The sequence below is a fragment of the Lepidochelys kempii genome, chromosome 2 (assembly GCF_965140285.1).
Source record: "Lepidochelys kempii isolate rLepKem1 chromosome 2, rLepKem1.hap1, whole genome shotgun sequence".
Taxonomy (NCBI): Eukaryota; Metazoa; Chordata; order Testudines; family Cheloniidae; genus Lepidochelys; species Lepidochelys kempii.
Window position 1 is genome coordinate 57372718 of NC_136381.1, and position 26152 is coordinate 57398869.

Sequence of the window (26152 nt, forward strand, 5' to 3'; positions counted from 1 at the left end):
CCTGTCCTGCTGCGGAAGGTTGTCTACAAAATCTGTGAAATTGGAATAACTGAGACAGTCGTACTTAGCTAGCAGTGCTTGATAGTTTGCTCTTCTGAACTGAAGGCTAATAGATATGAAAATCTTTCTTCCCAACAAATCTAAACACTATGCCTCCTTGTCAGGAGGAGTGAATTTGTTGTCTAGATCTCTCTGTGGCAGCCTGGATGACCAGAGAGTGATACAGGGTGGGTAAAGAGCATTCTGCTCTCTTAGCTGGAACAAAATAACATTTATCTGCCCTGTTGGGAGTAGGAGTGCATGTAGCTGGTGTAGGCCAGACTGCTTTAGGCCAGAAAAGCTTCATTAGCTGGAAATGCAGGAGTTTGTGTTGAGGATCCTCAACCTCGTCTAGGGACATCTGGAGTTCTTCTGCCTCTCTTCACAGTAAATCCTGAAACTGTTTATGGTCATCCGGAAGGGATGGAGAAGACAGGTGACTGCTTAATCAGGAGATGAAGAAGACAATCTTGTTGGTACCAGCAGAACTGATTCATGTCCCACCTCTTCCATGGGTTCAGGAGGAGGCTCTGACTGTTCCTTTAGAGGAGAATGGTGGAGTGTCTCCCTGGCAGAATGCATGGACTCTGTATATTTGGCATACAGGTCCCATGCTCCCCAGTTTGGCGGGTATGTTCGTTCAGGCAGAGGTTGCGGGGGTCCCCAAAGCATGGGGTACCAACTGTCCCAAGGTAAATGTCAAAGCAGAGGCTGGTACTAGGAGGTTCTGGATCTCCTGTCTGGACTAACATTTCTTGGGGGAGATGATGACGCTCTGGAGGATCAGATTTTCCCAAGTAAGAGAAGAGCGTGTCTGTATCCAGTGGCAGTTCTGACAGAGGCTGGAAGAAAAGATAGGCTTCTGTTAAAGGTAACATCCTATGGTGGAGTCACAGTCTCCTTAGAGAAGGTCCCAGGGGTGATGGGGGGAAACTGAAGCTCAGAAAGAGCAAAGATAGCCTCTGGTGTAATAAAAGTTTCTGATCTCTCTGGAGTGCCAGGGGTACCATCCATTTGTGTTCATGGAGTCAGAGGAGGGAGGCTCCCTGTAGCCGGAATTTGCGATGGCAATAGTGCCATCAATGGTAGAAGCTCTGAGCATGCCAGACTCAACGAATCATGATGTTTTTGACTTGGACAGTATTAATCGAGTGGGTATCACTGGCATAGAGTCTGGTACCAATAGAGCCTTGGGTTTATGGGCTTTAGAGTTGTGACCCTAGGACTTAAGATGTACTAAGTCTTTAGGGATTGAATGAGCAGGTTTACTTGATTTAGGCAGAGTTGTGTCAGATGTCTTCAAAGCAGACCTAGAAGGAGACCTGCTTTTATGCTTATGGTGTGTGCCTCCTGGATGAGACCCTGACAGGAGGGCTGTTGATATGGAGTCCCCTGCAACAGAGTCAGACTTCATGGCAGGAGGCACACACCATGTTGATTCAGGCTGATGTACAGGGACTTGGGGATGGGGGGGTGGGGAGGCCTACAGCCTGGGTCTAACTGTGGCATCGTTGCCTTCTCCATGAGGTGTTTTCTAAGGCAAGGTTCCCTTGCCTCACAGGTATGGCTAGGGAAAGAACAGCAGATATTACACTTAGCTGTGCTGTGCACCTCCCTGAGACAGTACAAACAGCACGGGTGGTTGTTGCTGACCGAGAAGGAAAGGGGGCAGGACACACCGTTTTTAAAGCCTAGAGGTCTGGGCATAGTCCAACATGCATAATGGGGGGGGGGGGGGAATTCCCCAAGGTGAGAAAATCACTGGAAAACTATTAAAAATTTGCTAAGTATAAAGACCTTTACACAATAAGACACAAAGGCAAACTTTGAAATAATTGCAGATCAAAGAAATCAAAGGAAAACACTGGACAGTGGAAACTCTGACCCAGGCCAGGCATCGGTAAGAAAGAACTGGAGAGGTTGTTATTCCGCTCTGCTCTGCCCTTTATGCCTTCCATTGAAAGCAAAAGGCAGGCAAGGGCAGACCAACGGACACTGCTTACAAGAATTCTCCGGCACCAGGAGCATGGAATGCATTCACACACCTACAGTGGAATATAAGTAGGGACCAGCACTTGATGAAGAATTGACAGTTTGTCCAGTCCAAACTACTGCTGGGCCATGTAGTAATTAAGTCTAATATTTATACAATTAAACATGTAAAAATTCCATCCACTTCCTGCTAATAACTTCCCAAATAACTATTGCCTGCCCAGGCTATGAGCTCCATGTCAGTGGATGCCTACAAGGAGCACCATTAACTTCAATGATGGGGTCTGTCTGAATGCAGCACTTTGCAGGATCAGACCCTAAGAATGTGAACCGTGTCCAAAAATCAGTTCAAACATGTTTACGCCCTTGCATGGGTGTAACTTGTTTTGGATCCACATCTTTGTGCAATACAAGTAACAGACAATAATAGGATTTTAATTCTACGTTTCAGAGGCTGGACGCAGGAGGGATCACATTTGTGACTCATCAGCCGATGGCGACGTCAGAGACTGGCTTTTACCTGCAAAATTCCCAAGCGTTCGCTCTGCAAAGTCTGAAGGTACCAGCTGTGGATGTGTGGTGAGAGTTCAGGGAAGCGTGACACAGCAGAGAGAATGGTAGTGAGCTGCATTTCAATTTTCTTTAGCTGCCGTTTTGCTTGGAATGTCATAGGCTCACATCATTTCACATGAAGGGATTTAGAAGCCTTCCTATGAAATGTGTGTTAAATCAATGAAACCTGTATGACATTTTTTTCCTCATGTGGTAATTTGGCTCCTCTGGGTCAGTGTCAACTAGAGCTTTTACTGTGTGGGGTTGTGTTTTCAATATATATCCCTTTGGCTCCCCAAAAGAAAAAGAGAACCAATGCAGACTCAGCCCAAACAACAGAATAGCCACCCCAACAAAAGTCTTAGCACTGGCTCAGACTTATAATAAAATGAGACAATTGCTGCTCTTTTGCCTCCCTGAATGGGGAAGGACAACAGATTTTTACTGCTGAAACATTATTTAAAACACCTGCAAATGCATGCCCCCTAAAAGGAAGACTTTTTTTTAAGGTGGAGAGTAGAGAGGATGGGAGTTAGCAGAGTGTGTGCGCTGTGCCTTCTGCCTGGTGTTGCATTTTTCTAATGTCAGAGATGCCTTTGTTTTAAGCCACCGAATAGCTCTAAGGACAAGCAATTCAACCTCTCCCCCCTGTAGCTGTAATTGAAATTGGGCTAGAAATCTGTGTGCAGGCCAGTCAGAAAATGCCAAAAGAATAGCCTCTTTCACTTCATTTTGCTCTTTCTGAATTGCCTGGTTTGGGCTCAGAGACGTAGAGGCAAAAAACAACAGTAAACAAACAAAAATGCATAGCACCTTTTAACCCCCACCCCTCCAAATAGTTTCCATTCTTTTGTACCCAAACCAGAGCATCCATCCCCAATGAGAAATACAGCAGAGTCAGATACAATATCTCTGGCAGGTGAGAAACTTCAGGGTTTCAAATACAAAATCCTGTCATGAATGGTCTGGTTTACTTGGTCTTGCCTTGGTGCAGGAAGCAGGACTTGACCTCTTAAGGTCCCTTCCAGCCCTGCCTTTCTATGATTCTGTGCTGCTGGAATTATCTTCAAGGAGTACAACTTGAGGAAGAACTCCAAACAATGATGGAACAGGAAGTTACAGCAGCTGTAGAATCTGAGGTTAATGATTTTTCCAGTGGGGCTTTAGCTTTTGCTCTGTCTCATTCCCTCTGGCCCAGAGTGCTGTACTAGTTTCACTGCTTCCCAGCCCTCTCAGTCCCACAGGCTACTTAGCTGACAAATTTTCAAGGCAGCAGATTGTATTATGTGTCCCATGTGAGAGAATAATTCTAAATCCAATTCCAAATGTTTAGTAACAAAGGCGCAGCTTGCCAAGGTGGATCCCAGGAACACTGAAAGCATCTTCACATCTGACTGTTCATGTGTCAGAAGAAAAGGGAAAGGAAAAATGCAGTTTCTGGAAAACGAGATTTGGGCCTTACAAGCATATGAGTTACGGATTTGCATGTGTTTTTTTGCCCCTTCAGTAAAAGGGGATGGGTTTGGCTCACCCAACTGTTCTCATTAAATACTCCAGGTTTTCAGATGAGACTCTTTGAATGGGACTGCAAATATTTACATACCAAAAATTCAGAGGAGGGAGGAAAGCTGCTTGGAGCATCTGCCTCCCTAATCTAGCCTAATTGTTCACTTCAACTAAAACCACATCTTGAGAAGAGACTTTAGGCATGGCATTTCTGACCCCCTGGTTTGACTTTCTTAGGCAGTGACTCAAACTAGTCAGTTTAAATGACCGCCTCTCTCTTTAAGTGAGGTTGAAATGACTTGTTCCCTTGAGAATACCGCAATCTCATCAACAGCTGTGGCTGATAAGCACTCTCCTCAAACTATAAATAAGACTCCCTTATTAAAATACTTTTCAAATTATTTTTTAAAAATTACTTCCATCAGAAAGGTTACAAACATTTTATGGTCTTTGGAGGTTTCAATAAAGGTAGGCCTGTTGCCCTAACTAGTGAATTTGCTTATTTGTCTCTGTATTGATCAATTTCCTCTAGCGGGCCATAAAAGTGTTCTAGAGAGAGACCCTTTACCTAACCACTTGAACAGCCTGCACCTTCCCCCTTCTGCAGTATTCCTCATACATTCCCAGCTGTCCTTGGAACTGACTGAGTGCCTTATTTTGCAAATACTGAAAGATGTATGTCAACAACAAATTAAACTTTAATGTAAGATTGTGGTTGTTTAACAGAGAGGGTTAAACTCTGGAAATGAAGTACAGAGAGCAATCACTACATTGATTTTATTTTAAGCCACAGCAAGCAGACAGAAGATGGTATTTGTCATTTGGATAGGGGATATTAGGGAGATGAGAAAGTTCACACAACATTTTTTAGGACCTGTTCTCATTTGTGGTCCTTCTGTTGGTAGCCTTGGTCTCATCTGCACACTGCTTATTTCTCAAATTTCCTACCACTGCTAGCATTGGTGTGGACAAGAATTTGGCAGCCACCATCACTTTAAGCATGACGATACATAGACCTGCTCTGAGCAGTTAAGCAAGCATAGTACTTAAAAATGACAGCTACCTGCTACTGTATGTACATGTAGTGGTCTCAAGGTTGCTACCACCCCCAGAGCTGAACCAGTACAGTGGGAACTTTGGTGATTAAGGGCTAGTATAAACATCCAATAAACTGATGAAAAAACAGCAGCTAAAATGCACACTATGTATCCTTTTGGTATGCTTTATAAATTCACCACCAATGAAAGCTCATCATAGACTTCTTAGATAAAACCACTAGCTGTCCTGATGACTAGGCTTTAGCTAGTCCCAGGTCTCACTGCTGCAAGAGTTCTTAACTGGATTGGGAAACAAAAGTTGCAGTAATCTAAAGCCCATAGATACTTGGCCAGGCACACAGTTTTTTGAAAACATGGTTTAAAATCAGTACAGGGTAATTTGTTTGAAAGATAATATGAGGCTTTTAGTTAGGACACTGATTTTTAGAGAGATTTTGGGAAATATTATAGCCTGGATTGACATTAATTATAATTAGTACAGTCTAGGGAGAGGGAAACAAACACCCTACTAAATTAATCCCTACTTTTGACCTGGTATTTAGGTGCCCCATCTTATAGTTTGAAAGCTTTTTATGGCAAAGATTTATTTATTGTGTAGTGTCAGCACAAAGTGAAAAAGGAAGCACATATCTTAAAGTACTGTATTCTTTAATATTACTTAAACATAGATAGCCCCAGGGTTTAAAAAAAAAGTAATGAATTTGCTTAAACTGGCAAAAAACCCCAGTCATAGGCGTCTCCCTGCCCCCATCTTATAGCCATGCTGAAGAACACCAGACTAATTAGGATTGTGTTTATTTACCACCATGTCGCTGACTCCACAGTCACAGAAATATTGGCAAGAAGAACAGGAGTACTTGTGGCACCTTAGAGACTAACAAATTTATTAGAGCATAAGCTTTCGTGGGCTACAGCCCACTTCATCGGATGCACAGAATAGAACATATAGTAAGAAGATATATACACACATACCAAGAAGGTGGAAGTTGCCATACAAACTGTAAGAGGCGAATTAATTAAGGTGAGCTATTATCAGCAGGAGAAAAAAAAAACTTGTGATAATCAAGATGGCCCATTTAGACAGTTGACAAGACGGTGTGAGGATACTCAACATGGGGAAATAGATTCAATATGTGTAATGACCCAGCCACACTCAGTCTCTATTCAAACCCAAGTTAATGCTATCTAGTTTGCATATATTGAGACTGAGAGTGGCTGGGTCATTGTCAACTGTCTAAATGGGCCATCTTGATCATCACTAGAAAATTTTTTTTTCCTCCTGCTGATAATAGCTCATCTTAATTAATTAGCCTCTTACAGTTCGTATGGCAACTTCCACCTTCTCTGTATGTGTGTACATATCTTCTTACTATGTGTTCTATTCTATACATCCGATGAAGTGGGCTGTAGCCCACGAAAGCTTATGCTCTAATAAATTTGTTAGTGTCTAAGGTGCCACAAGTACTCCTATTCTTTCTGCGGATACAGACTAACATGGCTGCTGAACAGAAATATTGATCATTCTGGCTTCTTTGGAAGGAAAGAGTGGCAGTCTAGTTAACGATCTGGAATTTAGAGTTCAGCGTTTTATTACAAAGTCAATTTAAATCAGATTCCTCCATCAACTATTGCTTCCCCAGTCTGTTTTGGGCATCTTATACTCCTTCCTATGTTGATTTTACTTTTGTGGCAGCCAGTTTTATTTCCCATTCGTTGGGTACTTTGAACAGTCATTCATTTGCTACTTGAGTAGCAGAGAACTATTTTATATGAAGCATTTTCTTCATGAGGGTCTGCTTTGGGAGGGAATGTATTCAAATCATTAGAGACAGGAACAGGCACACTTCATGGCTCAAGTTTTAAAGGACAGCCATTTGTGCCATGACCATTGGGCTTTGTTAGTGTCACTAAGATGAGAAAATTAATAAAAACGATATGGGGGGGGGGCTTCTCAGAGAACTTCCAGATCAAGTGTGCAAGCAAGCAAGCATTTAATTTCAAACTCAGGATATTACAGCAAGAAAATGAGGGGAAAATAAGAAGATTCTACAATCAAAAAACAGTTAATTCCAGAAAAGGACAGAGTCCAGCTCATTCTGGTATAACTGTATAGGGCTGCCAGGGACTAAGTAAAAGCTTATTAAACCAGTTCCAATTTGAAGTCACTATCATAAAGAATAATTTTTACAATAACACAGGCACTTGTCTAACACCTTAAAGGAAATGAAGCAGCTTAAAGCTAGCTTCTCCCTCCTGTGTTACCATTACAGAAAATGCAAGTTCTTTTGAAGGAGCAAATTTGGTAAGTTCATCTAGATATACCAGACAGTATAGCCTTGAAAAAACAGCACTTATTTTTTAAAAGTTGGTAGTTTATATAGGGGGATTTAGTACAAAGACTAGTCTACATACAGTGTATTAGTTTCTAAACAAACTGAAGTAGCATATAGTCAGTGCAGTACAATCCCCTCGTATATATGCTGTAACTACAGTACTTATTGGCATTATGGTATTTTTACTGAAACAAGCTATAGACACAAGTGCCCTTTAGATTGTTACAGTATAACTGTACGCACAGTAGGGGGTTACAGTGCATTGTCTATCAGTTTCTGAACAGATGGAGTTAAAGTGCTGCCAAAACCCAAAACCAAGATTGTTTAGACAAATCCTAAGCACGTATTTTGAGTGGCTTCTGTAACCAGTTAGTTAGCGAAAGAGATCTGATCGCTCGGAAACACTGTAACTGGAGGCCTAATCCTTCAGTCCTTACTGAGGCAAGACTTTCATTACCTTCATTAAGGGTTGCACCACCAGGTCCTATAACATGCAGAAAGTCAGTTCAGGAAATGAGTAACTGTTCATTATTTGAACTAGGTTGATGCTAAAGGCTACGTAACCGATATCAGTAAGTTAGTACTGTGACATCAATAAGCCGTTCAAGAAAACATCCCAATCACGGCTTAAGTAAAAGGTGGCTCACTTTAATAAACAAACATTGGTCACTATTTAACAAGACATTCTAAAAAAGTAATCACATAATTTGTTTGATAGTAATTTACAAGTGGATGGTATACATTAAGATACAGAGGTAGAAGTTCACTTTTACAATATTTCACTAATACACAAATTACCAAATTCAAGGCACAAAATTGTTTGCTTTACAAAAAATACCGTAAAAACGTCATTTGCTGTTCTACAATGCAAATACAACTTTAAAAAAAAAGTCTTTACACCGTTCCATATTCCACATGTAAAGTTGCATCAAGCATTATTTTCTTTTTCTTTTGTTAATAGTTGGCACAAAACCAGGACTTACATAAACAATTTGTATCTCTGCTGGAATTGCTTTGTATTTTAGGCAAGAGCCCAGCTACAGAAATTTAATACAACTTCCTCGGAGGGTGTGGTGATGGGGGTTCAGCGGGGCTGATGGAAGCAAGATTAAGAAGGAAGAAAAAAAATGGAGTCTACTAGGGCAGGAGTCTGCCATTCAGAGTGATGGACAGAACACAGAGCATATTTCAAGTCAAATGACTTGAAAGAGTTAGATGGCTTAAACCACAGACTTCATTTCTCAGGAAAAAGAAAATGAGATGCCCAATACAGCTTTGCTCTGAAAATATTCCAAAGACATCTATTTGCCTTTGGAGATTTACAAATTCCTTTTTAAACACAGGTTTCAGAGTAGCAGCCGTGTTAGTCTGTATTCACAAAAAGAAAAGGAGTACTAGTGGCACCTTAGAGACTAAGGAATTTATTTGAGCATGAGCTTTCGTGAGCTACAGTGAGCTGTGGCCGATGAAGTGAGCTTATGCTCAAATAAATTGGTTAGTCTCTAAGTACTCCTTTTTTTTTCTTTTAAACACAGAAGGCATGCAGTCACTACGTAAGAGAATTACACCACAGGTCAGCCCTGGGTCCTTTACAGCTTGGGTTAACATGTGGAAAGACGCATTATAATCAGTCCTTGAATTTGCTAAAAAGGTCACGCGTAGGAGTAGTTTAAATTACATGATTTTGTTTTAATACATAGAGAAAGAAAAAGCAATTTCTGAAACACTGCATCTTCTAGTTGTAGACAGCTTTAAACATTGGCAGTCTGAGGAAAAGATCTCGCACAGTGCATCTCTACAAAAAGTAGTATAACTAGCTTTACTGTACATACAGTAATAGTCTAAAGAACAATGGTGGCAGCTACATTTTAAATTCACTTTACCTATCACATTTTCCAAGTACTCAATAGTCAGTTTATTTACAGCATGTAAAAAAAAAAAAAAAAACCACAAAAAACATTGATTTTTAAGTTCAATACACAGGTTTAAGATCCAAGAGAATGCCACTGTAAAATGTTGACATTTGCATCAGCTAGATGCAAGTGCACTTCAAAATTCAGTCATGTAACATTTTTGATCATATTCAGCTACAAAGGCCAGTCCGTACAAAACAGTATTAAATTCCATTTTTTGCTTCATTGTTGTTTGTAGCCTGTTTTCTCTGAGCAATGAAAGGGTACATACACTTGTCAGCTCCCAAGAACCGGTACATGCACACAACTGCTTCAAAGGGCAGGATGCTGAAGAAAAGGGGAGAGGTTATAAATCTGTTATATGGCAGTGGAATGAAACTTACGGTGTACCATGATCACTTTTATGGAGACATAGTTTAGCCATTTCTGGGCTACCTAAGGGGCAACACATTTATGTTTCTCATTTCACTAGGATATTTATGGAGAATAAAAATACAAGTCCGCTCAAACTACATAGATAGCCTCTTTCTTTTGTCTCCTACTCATTTCTAAGCCTTTAGCATGAAACCCTTACACCCTCTTCATGACCTGGCCCATGCTGCCTCTGTCACCTTGTTGTTTAAAAACAAAAGGTCTGCTAAAATCTAAACCTCCCCACAAAGCAGCATTAGCAAAATAGGCCACTGTACATTTAAGAGACACAAAACTCCCAAACAACTGTAGAGATAAAGATGTGCAGTAACTCCATAGCTTAACCACTTACTGTCTGTGGCAACGCATATCCCCATCTTTTGGGCCCAATTATCCCTCCCATAGAAGGTACCCCAAAATAAGAAGGAGTAAGGTTCCCCTCAGTCTTCTCCAAGGAAATTCCAATGGGGAAAGCAGGCTTTCCACACTCCTCCCTCCACTCATACATATTTGTATTACCATAGCAACCAGAAGCCCTAGTCATGCACTAGGTGCCAAGTAAGATGTTGGGAGCTGAATGGCTGCTGGATTGGGACCAATGAGGCACACAGCAGGATCTGAGCTGTTAGAATTCAACTCCTCCACTGCTGGAGCATTGGGAGGTAGATGCTGATGCAGGTTCTGTGGCTACTGGTAGCACTGCTTGTGCAGTAACACTGGAAAGAGGCCTTTGATCTAACTGCTGCTGCCTGGGGCATGGATTGCCCAGAAGCTGCTGGGAGGGCCTTTGATCTCCCTGTTAGAAAGCTGGAGTGCTGAATGGGAGACCACAGGAAGGGCCTTTGATCTGGCTGCTGATGCTGCATGGAGCACTGTCTGTGCAAAGAGCATCGAGGCAGCCTCTGAAGAAGCCACTGAGCATGCTGCTGCTCCAGCCAGTTCTAAAGGAGTTGCCGACAAAGCTTGTTGCCAGAAGAGGCACAGACTCCCTCCCAAGAAGGGCTGACATGATGCTGAGGAACAAAAACACCTCCTGGACTCTTGGGTGTGCCTGTTAACCATGATTGGGAGCTGCTGCGTTATGAATGGAGCAGAACCCTCAAACTCCTAGGTCCAAATTCCTCACAAGAAGGCAATAAGAAAAGGTTGAAACAAAGAGACTTTGCCAAGTTTTAAACGCTCTTCCTATGTGCTGCACACTGCAGAATAAATATCTAGGAATAGATCATCTGTTGAGCTGCCAAAAAGCAGCATGAATGGAGTGTTGCTCAAGAGGGTGGAATCCAGTCAGCTCCTTATGAGCAATTTGTCTGGTTCTGCCTCTAATATTGAGAGGAAACCCCAATGCTGGAATAGCGAGCTTAGCTACAGAGAACAGAGTCCCCACCACTTTTTTAAAAAACAAAACAAAACATTAAAACAAAAAAAACCACTCAACTGAGTGGGGAGAAAGGAAGGTTTCTGTTCCCCTGCCTTTTCAGAATGAATAGTTGGTTCTACTTACAGATTTCCCCCTCTCCCACAATCTGTGTAGATCCCAGGGAATCTGCAGGAGGCTAGGGCCTCCGCACTGACTCTGGGGCTTGGCTGCTACAGATTCTTCTGCTGGCAACTACCTCAGGATCCACCCATAAATGGGGTTCTACAGCATGGAAGACGGCTGTAGGGAAATTAGTGGAGCCTCAGGCTTTTCTGGAAAAGGGAACGGGGAAAAATAAACATCCCCTGGCCATGCCACTCATCCTGTAAGTCCCCAGATCCATGGAGCTCATGTTGTGGAAAGTGATCTTGTGAGCCAAGGGAGAGATCTGTGCACAGAACTCCAGGGAAACAGGCCTCTGACTAAGCTTTTTGGATTTAAAGCTGTACATCTGTCTGAAGTGCTTAGTAGCTAGTATTTCACAAGTTACCTTTTCATGAAGGTTACCATGTACATCAAGCGAGGTGTGCAAATCATAGGCTGATCTGTAAGGATAGCTCTCATAGCCTGCTTTACACAGTAGTCTGGTTTCAGAGGTGGGAGGAAAGGCTCAATTTCTTTTCTGAAAGATTTCATTTTTAAAACAGGTTAACCAAAGTAGATAGATGAGTTTTGGTAAAATCTGTTTACTTCATTAATTATTAAAGCAGAGTCTGTCTACTTCTAGAGTTTATTAGATCACTTGTTTAGAGTATTTAAAAACTAATTCTTTAATACTCAAGTAGCAGCAACTTTCCAATGATTTTGTATTAATATTTTAGCTTTGTTTATAAGATTATCGATGGTCTTTATAATTAGATTTAAGCTACACACAATACATATAATTTGATAACATGTTGTTCTATTAAGTGCCATTTTAATTCAATATCAAGAACCTTATTAAATTTTAGTGCAGCTGGTGTATGAAAGATTGCTTCAGGTAAAGACAATGTCAATATTTTGCTGGCCTAGATCCCTGCCAGGACTACTGTTAGAAAATGCATTCAAGAGATTAACACCATTTACTGTCGCTAAAATAATGGATATTTGTATAGCACTACAACCCGGGATGTCAGAGTGCTTTAAAAAAAAAAAAAAAAAGGCAAGTGTCATAATTCTTACTTCAAAAACAAAAGCTAAACTCGAGGGAAGCAATTCAACTTGCCCAGGATCACACAGCAAATCAGCTATTGCCATATCGACCCATTGCACATAATACCTTTAATCACTAGAATTTTATTGGTATTGGAATAAATGTATTTTGAGTAACATCTTACATCAGGCATAATATAGGATATGGAGAAAAAAATACAAAAGTAATTATACAACTGAAACATTTCTCTACACATGACTAGCAAGATATTCCCCAAGCCAGTAGTCAGTCACTGAACATATGCTGCACCAGCACCTACCCTGAAGTGCACGTGTCCCATCTCACACCCATCTTTACTGCCTCACGCTGAGAGGAGTTACATGAATAAAGGTACTGCTGGTGTCATTTCAACTGTTTTTCCTTTCCTATTAAATTGCAATCCCAAACCTCTGTGTTTTTGTTGGGTTTTTTAAAATAAAAAGTGCTCAGAATTAGAAGATTAAGACTAGAATTCCAGTGGTGTGGAGGGCAGGAGGAAGAGAGAAAGAATATGCAGTTGGTCTACTCACCTGATTCTGCATCCTCTGAACATTCCTGTATCTACAAGGTAAGGGCAGACCAGGGTTGTTTTAATGCCATCTTTGTCAGCAGCCTTCAATTCATGGCTCAAAGATTCATGGAAACCCACAGCTCCAAATTTGCTGGCACAATAATCCTGTGTAGGCAATGAATTAAGAAGAAAGAAGACTATCACAAGGAAGAGTAGAACAGATTGAATGGGCCTATCCTTTTATCCTTTCAATCAAAATTAAAGGTGATGACGTAACAAAGAGTAAACAGTATTAAAAGGAAAGGCATATTTGATGTGGTGCTATGTAGATCTATTTTCAAAGCGGCAACACGATGAAAGATGTGCATTGAATACACAGCCACATCAGCCCAAGTGTCATGTTACATTTAGGGCAGTTAACAGAAGAACTCCATGAAAGCAGACGAACTTGAGTTAAATATCAAGGAGAAGCCCTTTGAAGTGTATTTAAATGGCCTTATTCAGCAAACTATACGGATAAGGCAGTTTGTTTAAAATAAAAGTTAGAACAAGAGACTAGAGACACAGTAGCGAGTAATACTACTTTTAGAGTCAAGTTCTGAGAGTACCTAGTCCAGGAGCCAGAAACTCCCTATTTTTAACTCTGGCTTTAATGTGTCTCTTAAGTTGCTATGGAGCCTTGGGCAAGCTACTTACTTTTCCCTCAGTTTCTCAACTGTAATATGGATATAGCTTTCCTATCTCAGAGGTGTATGTGAATTGAAGTCCAAGAGTTACCTAGTACATAGCTGCAATTCTAAAGTTTCTATTAGGATCATCCAGTAGAGAAATACTTGAGTGCTGATCAGTTCAAGCAAGCATACTCCCTTGGCCATATGGGTCCACTGGAAACACTAAGACGGGGTGGTACGAAGTCTTGAGAGCTATACCCAATTTAATTTTTATTCAGTGGTGCAAGTAGAAATCATTTCTTACTGGTACACTGCACTCCTGGGAGGGACACAAAAGGGGGAAGGGCACGTGACCTCCCCATGTGACTCTTCTCTGCCCTGTCCCCACCCTGGGGCCCTTGTGCTCTCCCTGTCCCCTCCCCATGATCCACATCCATCCCATGTTACTGGGGGGTCCCTGTCCTCCTCCTACTGTGCCGGAGACTTCTGCTGTACAGACCTCTAGGCAGGACGACTCAGGAGATGCAGTTGCTTGGAAAGGCTGGGGGCGGATTCCTCCTGTATCTTACTAGTACAGTATACTGGACCGTTCAACCATACTTGCATCACTGGTTTTATTTCTATTCAGGGACTTCAGCAAGTCACAGGTATTAACCGGGCCAGCCCTAGAAAAGCTTGTAGAACACTAGAGTGTTTCCGGTGTTTTTCCAGTAACATGGATAAATTTTCAGTGACTAACTATTTGCAATGGATTGTAATGGCACAGGGTTAGCTCATGCTTGCTGCTTTCCAGTCCCTTGGCTCCCAACACAACTGCAGTACACAGAAGTCTTATTGCCTATTCTGATGCACCAACAAGTTATGCAAAAAGGCCAAGATTCAGAACTGACTAGTGGTTTTGGGTGCCCAATTTGGCATACCTTACAGGGGTCAGTGTTCAGCACTTTCTGAAATATTAGGCCCCTTTAAGATGTCTCAGAGTAGGCACCCAAAAAAGTCACTAGTCACTTCTGAAAATCTTGGCCTAAAAGCTTCAAGAGTAGCGTTAAGACACTTATGCTTAACCCTCGTCCACATTCGCAGGGTAGTGTTGTACTCAATACGCATATATGTTGTGATAACGCACAAACTATTGGCCATCCATCTATGATGTTTTAGGACATTGCATTTGCTGATTGATAATGCACTGCATTGACAGTTGGTTGCTGCATTCAGTCACTCTAAGGAAGGTACTCCAGAGATATGTGAAAACTGCATATAGGCTCACACTGAACAAGACTCCTACTAGTTCTTTCAATTTGCTAGTTAAATAAAGTGGTGTTTTTTTTGTTTTTGTTTTTTTCTACTCAGACAATAAAGAATTCTTCTTGGTTTCTGAATGCATTTGGTAAAACTGAAGTGGGCAAAAATTAAAGTCAATGTAATTTTTTTCTCCACATAGGATGAAAGTTAGGTTTGACAGAATTCAATGTTGACTGTTTTGATAATTTCCACGGATAATATTGAGATTTGTTTTAAAGCATTTTTTGTGAGTTTCATGGATTTAAATTTTCACAGTTGCAGGAAATTGGGTGGGAGCAGTCAGACAAATTATATAATGACAGTAAATGCTGAGCTGCAAAAAAGTTAAAGCTTTATAACTGTTAAAACAAACTGTCAACATCATATGTCAAAATACACAATGTAAATTTCTTTTAAATACACTAATAATTTCTCAAACAATGCTTTTCTTACTTTGCCTATTTGTAAATTTTGGTAAATATCGATAGAGATACCTTTTCATCAGTTTGTGTACAGTGAAATTGACATTTACTGACAAAAATCTAATCTTTCAAACCTACTTACGCTACATTGTTGACAACAGGAGAAGGCATTTATCATTTGTGATAAAGCAACATGTAATCTTTATTACACAGTTAAACAAACCTCCACTCCTGCAGTACTGAACAATCCCAGGGAACTCGCCACTGTCACAATGTGTCCATGATTCATTTCCAGCATCTTGGGAAGGAATGCTTTAGTGGTCTATAACATGAAAAAGAGAGAGAAAAAAAAGAGTGCACGCAAGTCTATTACTGTAAGAATAAAGAGTTAGTCATTCCAAAGCTCTATTCCAGTTCAGTATCAAAGGCAAGATGGTTACACATAGAATCATAGAATATCAGGGTTGGAAGGGACCCCCTGAAGGTCATCTAGTCCAACCCCCTGCTCGAAGCAGGACCAATTCCCAGTTAAATCATCCCAGCCAGGGCTTTGTCAAGCCTGACCTTAAAAACCTCTAAGGAAGGAGATTCTACCACCTCCCTAGGTAACGCATTCCAGTGTTTCACCACCCTCATAGTGAAAAAGTTTTTCCTAATATCCAATCTAAACCTCCCCCACTGCAACTTGAGACCATTACTCCTCGTTCTGTCATCTGCTACCATTGAGAACAGTCTAGAGCTATCCTCTTTGGAACCCCCTTTTAGGTAGTTGAAAGCAGCTATCAAATCCCCCCTCATTCTTCTCTTCTGCAGACTAAACAATCCCAGCTCCCTCAGCCTCTCCTCATAAGTCATGTGTTCTAGACCCCTAATAATTTTTGTTGCCCTTCGCTGGACTCTCTCCAATTTATCCACATCTTTCTTGTAGTGTGGGGCCCAAAACTGGACACAGTACTCCAGATGAGGCCTCACCAATGTCGAATAGAGGGGAACGATCATGTCCCTCGATCTGCTCGCTATGCCCCTACTTATACATCCCAAAATGCCATTGGCCTTCTTGGCAACAAGGGCACACTGCTGACTCATATCCAGCTTCTCGTCCACTGTCACCCCTAGGTCCTTTTCCGCAGAACTGCTGCCTAGCCATTCGGTCCCTAGTCTGTAGCGGTGCATTGGATTCTTCCGTCCTAAGTGCAGGACCCTGCACTTATCCTTATTGAACCTCATCAGATTTCTTTTGGCCCAATCCTCCAATTTGTCTAGGTCCTTCTGTATCCTATCCCTCCCCTCCAGCGTATCTACCACTCCTCCCAGTTTAGTATCATCCGCAAATATGCTGAGAGTGCAATCTACACCATCCTCCAGATCATTTATGAAGATATTGAACATAACCGGCCCCAGGACCGACCCCTGGGGCACTCCACTTGACACCGGCTGCCAACTAGACATGGAGCCATTGATCACTACCCGTTGAGCCCGACAATCTAGCCAGCTTTCTACCCACCTTATAGTGCATTCATCCAGCCCATACTTCCTTAACTTGCTGACAAGAATACTGTGGGAGACCGTGTCAAAAGCTTTGCTAAAGTCAAGAAACAATACATCCACTGCTTTCCCTTCATCCACAGAACCAGTAATCTCGTCATAGAAGCGATTAGATTAGCCAGGCATGACCTTCCCTTGGTGAATCCATGCTGGCTGTTCCTGATCACTTTCCTCTCCTCTAAGTGCTTCAGGATTGATTCTTTGAGGACCTGCTCCATGATTTTTCCAGGGACTGAGGTGAGGCTGACTGGCCTGTAGTTCCCAGGATCCTCCTTCTTCCCTTTTTTAAAGATTGGCACTACATTAGCCTTTTTCCAGTCATCCGGGACTTCCCCCGTTCGCCACGAGTTTTCAAAGATAATGGCCAATGGCTCTGCAATCACAGCCGCCAATTCCTTCAGCACTCTCGGATGCAACTCGTCCGGCCCCATGGACTTGTGCACGTCCAACTTTTCTAAATAGTCCCTAACCACCTCTATCTCCACAGAGGGCTGGCCATCTCTTCCCCATTTTGTGATGCCCAGCGCAGCAGTCTGGGAGCTGACCTTGTTAGTGAAGACAGAGGCAAAAAAAGCATTGAGTACATTAGCTTTTTCCACATCCTCTGTCACTAGGTTGCCTCCCTCATTCAGTAAGGGGCCCACACTTTCCTTGGCTTTCTTCTTGTTGCCAACATACGTGAAGAAACCCTTCTTGTTACTCTTGACATCGCTCGCTAGCTGCGGCTCCAGGTGCGATTTGGCCCTCCTGATTTCATTCCTACATGTCCGAGCAATATTTTTATACTCTTCCCTGGTCATATGTCCAACCTTCCACTTCTTGTAAGCTTCTTTTTTATGTTTAAGATCCGCTAGGATTTCACCATTAAGCCAAGCTGGTCGCCTGCCATATTTACTATTCTTTCGACTCATCGGGATGGTTTGTCCCTGTAACCTCAACAGGGATTCCTTAAAATACAGCCAGCTCTCCTGGACTCCTTTCCCCTTTATGTTAGTCCCCCAGGGGATCCTGGCCATCCGTTCCCTGAGGGAGTTGAAGTCTGCTTTCCTGAAGTCCAGGGTCCGTATCCTGCTGCTTACCTTTCTTCCCTGCGTCAGGATCCTGAACTCAACCAACTCATGGTCACTGCTTCCCAGATTCCCATCCACTTTTGCTTCCCCCACTAATTCTACCCGGTTTGTGAGCAGCAGGTCAAGAAAAGCGCCCCCCCCCCAGTTGGCTCCTCTAGCACTTGTGCCAGGAAATTGTCCCCTACGCTTTCCAAAAAACTTCCTGGATTGTCTATGCACTGCTGTATTGCTCTCCCAGCAGATATCAGGAAAATTAAAGTCACCCATGATTTTGAACTTCTGAGTTTTTCCAAAATTAATGCCAACAGAAAAACTATACTATGTTCTTCACATCAGACTATGGGGCATAGAGGATTATAGCCTGAGAAATCCTAAGGTTAAAGGATCAGCTCAACTCAGACATGTTTATTTTTCTACAAGCTACCCAGGGTGGGGGGGGGTGTGTGTGTGCGGGGGGAGACTGACTTCCATTTTAGGGTCAAACTATTTTATGAAAAGGAAAGGAAAGTGTTTAATTACACCATGGCTGTGTTAAGACTAATGAAAAGTTACCAGTTGAAGTTGCCTGTTGGCCAGGTCTTTTTTAAATCGGGAGGTTCTTGTGATTATCATCTGATTTACTCATTATCTTCTTGAGCATTTTACAAGAGCAGAAAACCTTGCCTCTAGTATTTTGGTTATATTACCTTCCACATATAAACTAAACTACCTATCTGTTAATCTCAACTACTCATCTCATGGTTACTGGCATGGTTATAATTAATGATATGTCTATAAGCTTTGTTATAATTAATGATAAGTCTTACAATAATAACATATGTATGAGAGTTTCAAAATTCAGCAGTAAAACTTCACTTAAACTAGAAGCTTTGCATGTTTGATTTTTGCCCACTTCAATTTTACCAAAGGTTATTGCACTTATGCTATTCAATCTTATAGCATTAAGAGATCTGATTTAACATGAGAAGTCAAGGGATTCAGACTCTGGGCTGAATCTCCTATTATGCCCAGAAGCTAATGTAAACTCTGTACATGCTAAAAGATTTAACTACCCAATAATTGTATTGCAATTAGTCACACATTTCTAATCTGAGAAGAAAGAAGAATAAAAATTTAAAGTCTAATCCCAAGCAATTAAATTGCTTTATCAATGAAATAGCAAGATGTCCAATAGCAGTTACAAAAAACCCCAAAAACGACTACTGATACAATATTTTAATAAAAATGCTATCACAGTTATGATTTACATTAAGTTCTAGCACAATAGCCTGGATCAAAGTGTTCTTAAACTACAGCAACCTCAGGTAGTTTTAAGAACAGAGGAAGTTATTACTTTTAGAAGCACATTTCTGGTTAATAACCAGGTCCCATGAAAATCATACCAATAATTCTTGGCCTCAACACCAAATACCTCTAGCAGGGCCATTATTCTAATCATTCAGGGCCATTATTCTAATCAAGTCAATACCACTGAGGACTGTTTCAAAATTTCTTTAGTCTTCCCCAAAAACAAAAACTTCCAGCATAAAACTTAGATCCAGGCTCAAAGCACATAAGAGCCCCAATAAGTATTTGCTACTTAATTGATGTCAGCTGCATACTTTATTGAAGTATAAAACTACAGCTGGATCCATCTAATTCCATTCTTACGCTATCTGCATTTTCTAATCAGATGTCAGGACAGTTTTGCTTCAACAATTTTCACATGTTCTTGTACTACATTTTTGCCTGCAGGTGTTAAATGACTAATCCAAACCCAACTCCACACAAAAGAACATTTTCAGCGAACAGCTGGCAAGTGATAGAAGATTACACAGCCCTGATTCCTTGCCTCTTCTGTTGATTACCATATATCTTTTAGATTCTGTTTCAGCCATATAATTAATTTTTTCCCCAGAAAGTCTGAAGTGAGCTCCCTCTTGTTTATTCCTCCCCTCATGGCAGGCCACGGTAAACCTCTTATGGAGTTTGAAACAAGAGTTCAGTTCACTTGCCAGACTAATCTGTGCCAGGCACACAGAGTTCCAACTTCTCTTCCTGTGCTGCATGGCAACAGAACCACTTGTTCTAGGGCACCATGGTCTGAAGTGTAACAGGCTTCACCCTGAGGGTACAGTTGTTTTAGTGTGCGTTCCAGCCTCTTACACTACTAAGTTATCAGAAGAGGTGTCCTACAAATCATTCTCTTACAATATTGAAGTGGATGGGAACTGGGAGAAACACACCAGAGGTTTGAAACAATTTATATTGTATCAACTGGCTAGAGGCCCAATACAATAGGCTGAAAGCAATGCCATAGCTACATGTTGCTGTTGCTTCCACCACAAAGCTCTACTTGTATATCTCAATCCTGAGCTGAAAGTCTTCAGCTCAGGATTAAGGCCCAAGATTACAATAAATTAGAGATACAAGGTGGGTGAGGTAATATCTTGCATGGGACCAACTTCTGCTACAACTAAACTGCATACAGTAAAAACAGATGCAATAGGTGAGCGAATACAGTTCAGAGTCATCTAAACAGTTGGCTTAGGCAGTTTGTATGTTTTGAGATGTCATATGCTGTCATATCCCTGTTGTACATTTTAACTGGTATAGTGTTCCCTTTTAAAAGATGAGCCCAACTGCTTGTGTGGATAGTGATAACTGCTACCATTGGGCTACAGGCATCCTATGTTGACTTCTTATTTCCATTAAACCTTCCTCTTAAGTTGTTTCAGAGGGCAGAATTTACCCCCGCTGCATGCTGAGTTTATTTCTTCCAAATACCTGCAGATGTCTTTTGATCTCTGCACCGAGGCCCAGTGCTTCCACAAATCCTAGTCTCCACTCCCTTCCTTATGAGAGGCCTGCTCCCATATGGTTCCCACGGGGAGCTGGCCCGAACGCCTCCCCCACAAGGGCTTTATAGCTGGTTCCACCATCAGCTTCTATTCAGAAGTCTAGACGGTCATTCTGAAATGACCTGGACAGACTGCTCCCATCTCATGTTCCTACAGAACTGCAGAGCCTCACTATGCAGAGTGAAAGCAGAACTATTGGTATATGGTGGAAGGGTTGGTGAAGAAAAGAGCATTCACTTTGGAACCAGCATGCTTCTGCCTTTTGGGGGACTTTTTCTGGCTTTTTTTTTTGGGAGCCCACCATGCAATGTAGTGAAAGGGTGTATATGATCTATCAAACGATACACAAATCTTCTACTTCACCCAAGACTCAGTGATGTGGCTCCTCCAATGGACTCGCTGTTAAACATGATGTTTCACAACGTTTAACAAATGAGTGTAACAATCAGGGTGTATCCATAAGTAATGTTAGAGTTTGAAATATATATATCTCCCCCTCTCCTTCTCCTCAATACAGAGTGTCCGGTTCACCAGTATATATTCAAGGAAAGTAACTAACAATTAGACATCTAAAAAACAGCTCTAAAAGCCCATTCTTATGTTACATTCCTTCAAAATCAGAGAATATAGATTTTTTGCTGCATATCCTCAAGGTCAAATTTGGCCTATCTTGGACCAAGAGGAAATAGAGAATACCTTGCTAACAATCCTCATTAAACCAGTTTCTGTTGGTGAGACACAAGCTTTCGAATTTACACAGAGCTCTTCCTCAGGTCTGGGAAACACACTGAAGAGCTCTGCAGAAGCTTGAAAGGTTGTCTCTCACCAACAGAAGTTGATCCAATTAAAAAAAAATTCTCAACCACCTTGTCTTTAATATCCTGGGACCAACACCACCACCACCACTGCAATCCTCATTACAGACAGTTGGAGATGCGCCTCCACTTGTTCAGCTAGAGACCAAGCATCTCCACCAGTAGACCTGAAGTCATATTAAATAGGGAGAGCTAGTCTCTTAAAAGAGCAGGTCCCAGACCACTTAGGGCCTTATAAGTCAAAAGTAACACCACCCTGAAGCTACTTGACAACACATGCAAATCCTACAACACCAAGGTCATACCCTCATACTAAAATAGTCTGTTCAACAAGATGGCACCTGTACTGTGCCTTAGAGTCAGTTTTTGAATGTATTTGAAAGATAGTACACTACAATAGTTTATCAAAATGAAGGCACAGATGTCACTTGTGAAGTTGGCATCCTGAAGTAAGCCGCCAGGCACAGATGAAAGAGAAAGGCTTCTCAGACATTGCCACGTCCTGATCTGCAGCAGCTGGGTATCTACCTAGTTAAAAACATGCATCATGAGTGGTGGACACTTGGCTTATTGGAGGGACACAAATGTCTAGAATCAGTGTATTTGTCACAGGATAGGCTCTTACAGGCCTACCCATTGGTCCTTCCAGCCTCTCTCTCTATATATAGGAAAAAAATCCCCAAGTTAGGTTATTCCCTCCTGGGCCATGAATAGTCCCCAAATAAGAAAGACCTTACTGAGCTTCTGGCCCAATCTACATCTGAGATCAGTGCAGCCTCTTCCATGCTCTGGTCCCCAGTTTCCTATTCCTGTTGGTTATCTAAAGCAGCTAGACCTGGTTTCCAGCTGAGCTACAGTTGCCTTAACCTCACAGATCCTTAGTCTTTTCCTGCCTAGTCCCTGAATCCTAAATGCAACACAAGGGACTGATTGTTATGTGCCTCTTGGGTGGCCCTGGTGCCTGAAAGTTGGGAGACCTAGATGGACAGTATAGCCCACACCAGTCAAAGTGGTACATGCAAGCTCTCCACAAAATATTAAGCTACAGGAGACTTGCAGTATTGCCAACCTAAAGCATTCAAAAGTCACGAGTCAAGTCCCGCAAAAAAAACCTCATGAGATTGGCTCAAGTCATGAGATTTTAATAAATAGATCTCAGGCTTAATTGCATTCTGCTTTCTGAGCGTCCCCTGCTCCCACTTTTTCCCTTTGCAGCCAGGATGGGTAGAAATGTAGCTTTAAATTTTTTTTTTATATATATATACACACACATATATACACACATGCACATATATACACACCATTCTCTTATATTCATGTGACTCAGAGCTGGTGCTCTTAATAAAAACGACACCAAATATGAGACTTGCCAATGCTAAATATGAATCCACTGATGATTACAGAACAGTGGGTGGAATGAAGTTAAGCATGATATGGTAGGTCAGAGCAGGCATGCTAGGATAGTGATTATGAAAAATAAACTTTAGTTATGATTTTGGTCAGTCTAACTAGCCATGGTTATACAGAGAGAGTTAGAAAGAATCTAACTTTCTAGACTGTAGAATAGTTCACCAAGGAAGCTGATGAAAGACCCATTTGAAATGCAATGGATGACGAACAACCCAGCACTAGCAGGGGGATTGACTAAACAGCTCTTTTCCCAACTAAAAACTCTAATTTTTATGAAAAGAAACGGGAGTACTTGTGGCACCTTAGAGACATTTGCTCCAACCTCTCAGACAGAGACAAACACTTACAAGATCTCTATCAAGCATTCTTACAACTACACTACCGACCTGCTGAAGTGAAGGAACAGATTGACAGAGCCAGAAGAGTACCCAGAAGTCACCTACTACAGGACAGGCCCAACGAAGAAAATAACAGAACGCCACTTGCCATCACCTTCAGTCCCCAACTAAAACCTCTCCAACGCATCATCAAGGATCTACAACCTATCTTGAAGGACGACCCATCATTCTCACAGATCTTGGGAGATAGGCCAGTCCTTGCTTACAGACAGCCCCCCAACTTGAAGCAAATACTCACCAGCAACCACACACCACACAACAGAACCACTAACCTAGGAACCTATCCTTGCAACAAAGCCCGTTGCCAGCTGTGTCCACATATCTATTCAGGGGACACCATCATAGGGCCTAATCACATCAGCCACACTATCAGAGGCTCGTTCACCTGCACATCTACCAATGTGATATATGCCATCATGTGCCAGCAATGCCCCTCTGCCATGTACATTTGTCAAACTGGACAGTCTCTACGTAAAAGAATAAATGGACGCAAATCAGATGTCAAGAATTAGAACATTCAAAAACTTCAATCTCTCTGGTCACTCGATTACAGACCTAAAAGTTGCAATTCTTCTACAAAAAAAAAACTTCAAAAACAGACTCCAACGAGAGACTGCTGAATTGGAATTAATTTGCAAACTGGATATAATTAACTTAGGCTTGAATAGAGAGACTGGGAGTGGATGGCTCATTACACAAAGAATGTATTTTCCCTTGTTTATTTCCCCCCCACACCACACTGTTCCTCAGACATTCTTGTCAGGTGCTGGAAATGGCCCACCTTGATTATCACTACAAAAGGTTTTTGCCCCCACCCCCACTCTCCTGCTGGTAACAGCTCACCTTAAGTGATCACTCTCATTGCAGTGTGTATGGTAACACCCATTGTTTCATGTTCACTATGTATATAAATCTCCCCACTGTATTTTCCACTGAATGCATCCGATGAAGTGAGCTGTAGCTCACGAAAGCTTATGCTCAAATAAATTGGTTAGTCTCTAAGGTGCCACAAGTACTGCTTTTCTTTTTGCGAATACAGACTAACACGGTTGCTACTCTGTAACCTCTAATTTTTTACGGATTCTTTAAATCAATTCCTTGCTCTCCAAGCAGCTTCTCAGAGCTTCTGAATACATCACCGAAAGAGCATCGATGAGCCCTACAAGCGAAAAAATCAATGCTTGTTTCCTGTGCACACAGCTTTAATGACTTATTAGAAAAATGTGTGAAACTGAACAAGCATTTACATGTCATTTCATAGCTTCAGTAATCTGTTCTCAATCTTTTGGTTTACGGCAAATTAACTTCTAACAGTCTAGCACTTCTTTCCTCCCCTTCCCCAAATTCTTTAGTTTCATTCTTGGTGCTCTTAATGAAACAAAACTCAAAAGATTGTGCAACACAAAGAGCAGTGCAGCTGCAGTGTCAAAACAAATTAGTCTAAAGTACAACAAATGAGAATATGAAGAAATACCGTGTTTGGGAAAGTCTGATTTTTTAATTAAATTTTGGATTAATTATGTTTTAAAATAGTAAGTTAAGCATCACAAAATGTTAGCATCCACAGTCCTGAACTTGTATACAGCTAAGTGCAAAGGGCTCATGAAAATGGGAAGAGGTGAATGCCTCCCCATGTACACAAAACTGTCTTGATTTCATCAAAAAGGAGCAAGAAAGCCTGTACCAGCTCAGATTTCAGAGTAACAGCCGTGTTAGTCTGTATTCGCAAAAAGAAAAGGAGTACTTGTGGCACCTTAGAGACTAACCAATTTATTAGAGCATAAGCTTTCATGAGCTACAGCTCACTTCATCAGATGCATATCGTGGAAACTGCAGCAGACTTTATATATACACAGAGAATATGAAACAATACCTCCTCCCACCCCACTGTCCTGCTGGTAATAGCTTATCTAAAGTGATCATCAGGTGGGCCATTTCCAGCACAAATCCAGGTTTTCTCACCCTCCACCCCCCCACACAAATTCACTCTCCTGCTGGTGATAGCCCATCCAAAGTGACAACTCTTTACACAATGTGCATGACAATCAAGTTGGGCTATTTCCTGCACAAATCCAGGTTTTCTCACATCCCCCCACCCCCATACACACACAAACTCACTCTCCTGCTGGTAATAGCTCATCCAAACTGACCACTCTTCAAGTGTACCAGCTCAGCAAATATAAATTTAGGGAAGGGGCTTTACAATACAGTGGAAGTTTTCATAACTTCTGACTCTTCATTTACGTGCCTAACAGCCCCTTTGCACCACTCTGGCAGCACAAAGGAGCTGGTTAAACTGGCTTTACAGCTATGCAGGAATTCCCCCTATTGTGACACAACAGTTACATACTACTACCCTCCTTACAGCCCCCTCATATAAGGAGAATGGTTAGAGGAAAGGAGCATGATTATGCTTTTTACTCTTGAGTCTTGTCCACATAGGGAAGTTTACCGGTATTACTATAGCTGTGTAATCATATTGTTATAGTTATATCAGTATAGTAATGCCAGTAAATTTACCCATGTGGACAAACACTAGCTATTCTCAGCTGCCAAAATAGCCCACTGAACAGCAGTGTACATTAAAATAGCCTCCATTTGGCTCCATCCTCAGCTGAAGCCCTTTCCTTTGAATCAAAGTTCTGTGTTAAGCAGTTCAGCCAGACCTGAGAATTGAAAATAGTTGAAGACAGATCTGATTTAGAAATTTCCACCAAGCCTGCAGCCATAGGGAACCTCACCTCAGTAAGGACCAGATGATGTGTTAGCTACTCCTGTTCAAATGCCACATGGT

The 26152-nt window shown here is 41.6% G+C and overlaps 1 protein-coding gene across 2 annotated transcripts in view; it reads right to left on the minus strand.

Moving 5' to 3' along the window:
* Positions 1-8120: 8120 nt before the first annotated feature.
* The window catches only part of RDH10 (retinol dehydrogenase 10), a 41848-nt gene continuing 23816 nt past the window's right edge, over positions 8121-26152 (minus strand). For both annotated transcript variants that reach the window (XM_073330817.2, XM_073330816.2), the window contains exons 3-6: positions 15504-15602; positions 12926-13071; positions 11715-11846; positions 8121-9720 (exon numbers count right to left, since the gene is read on the minus strand). In XM_073330817.2, coding sequence (XP_073186918.1) covers positions 9597-9720; positions 11715-11846; positions 12926-13071; positions 15504-15602 — 501 coding nt within the window. In that variant the 3' untranslated portion in view covers positions 8121-9596. The remainder of the gene's footprint in view (positions 9721-11714; positions 11847-12925; positions 13072-15503; positions 15603-26152) is intronic.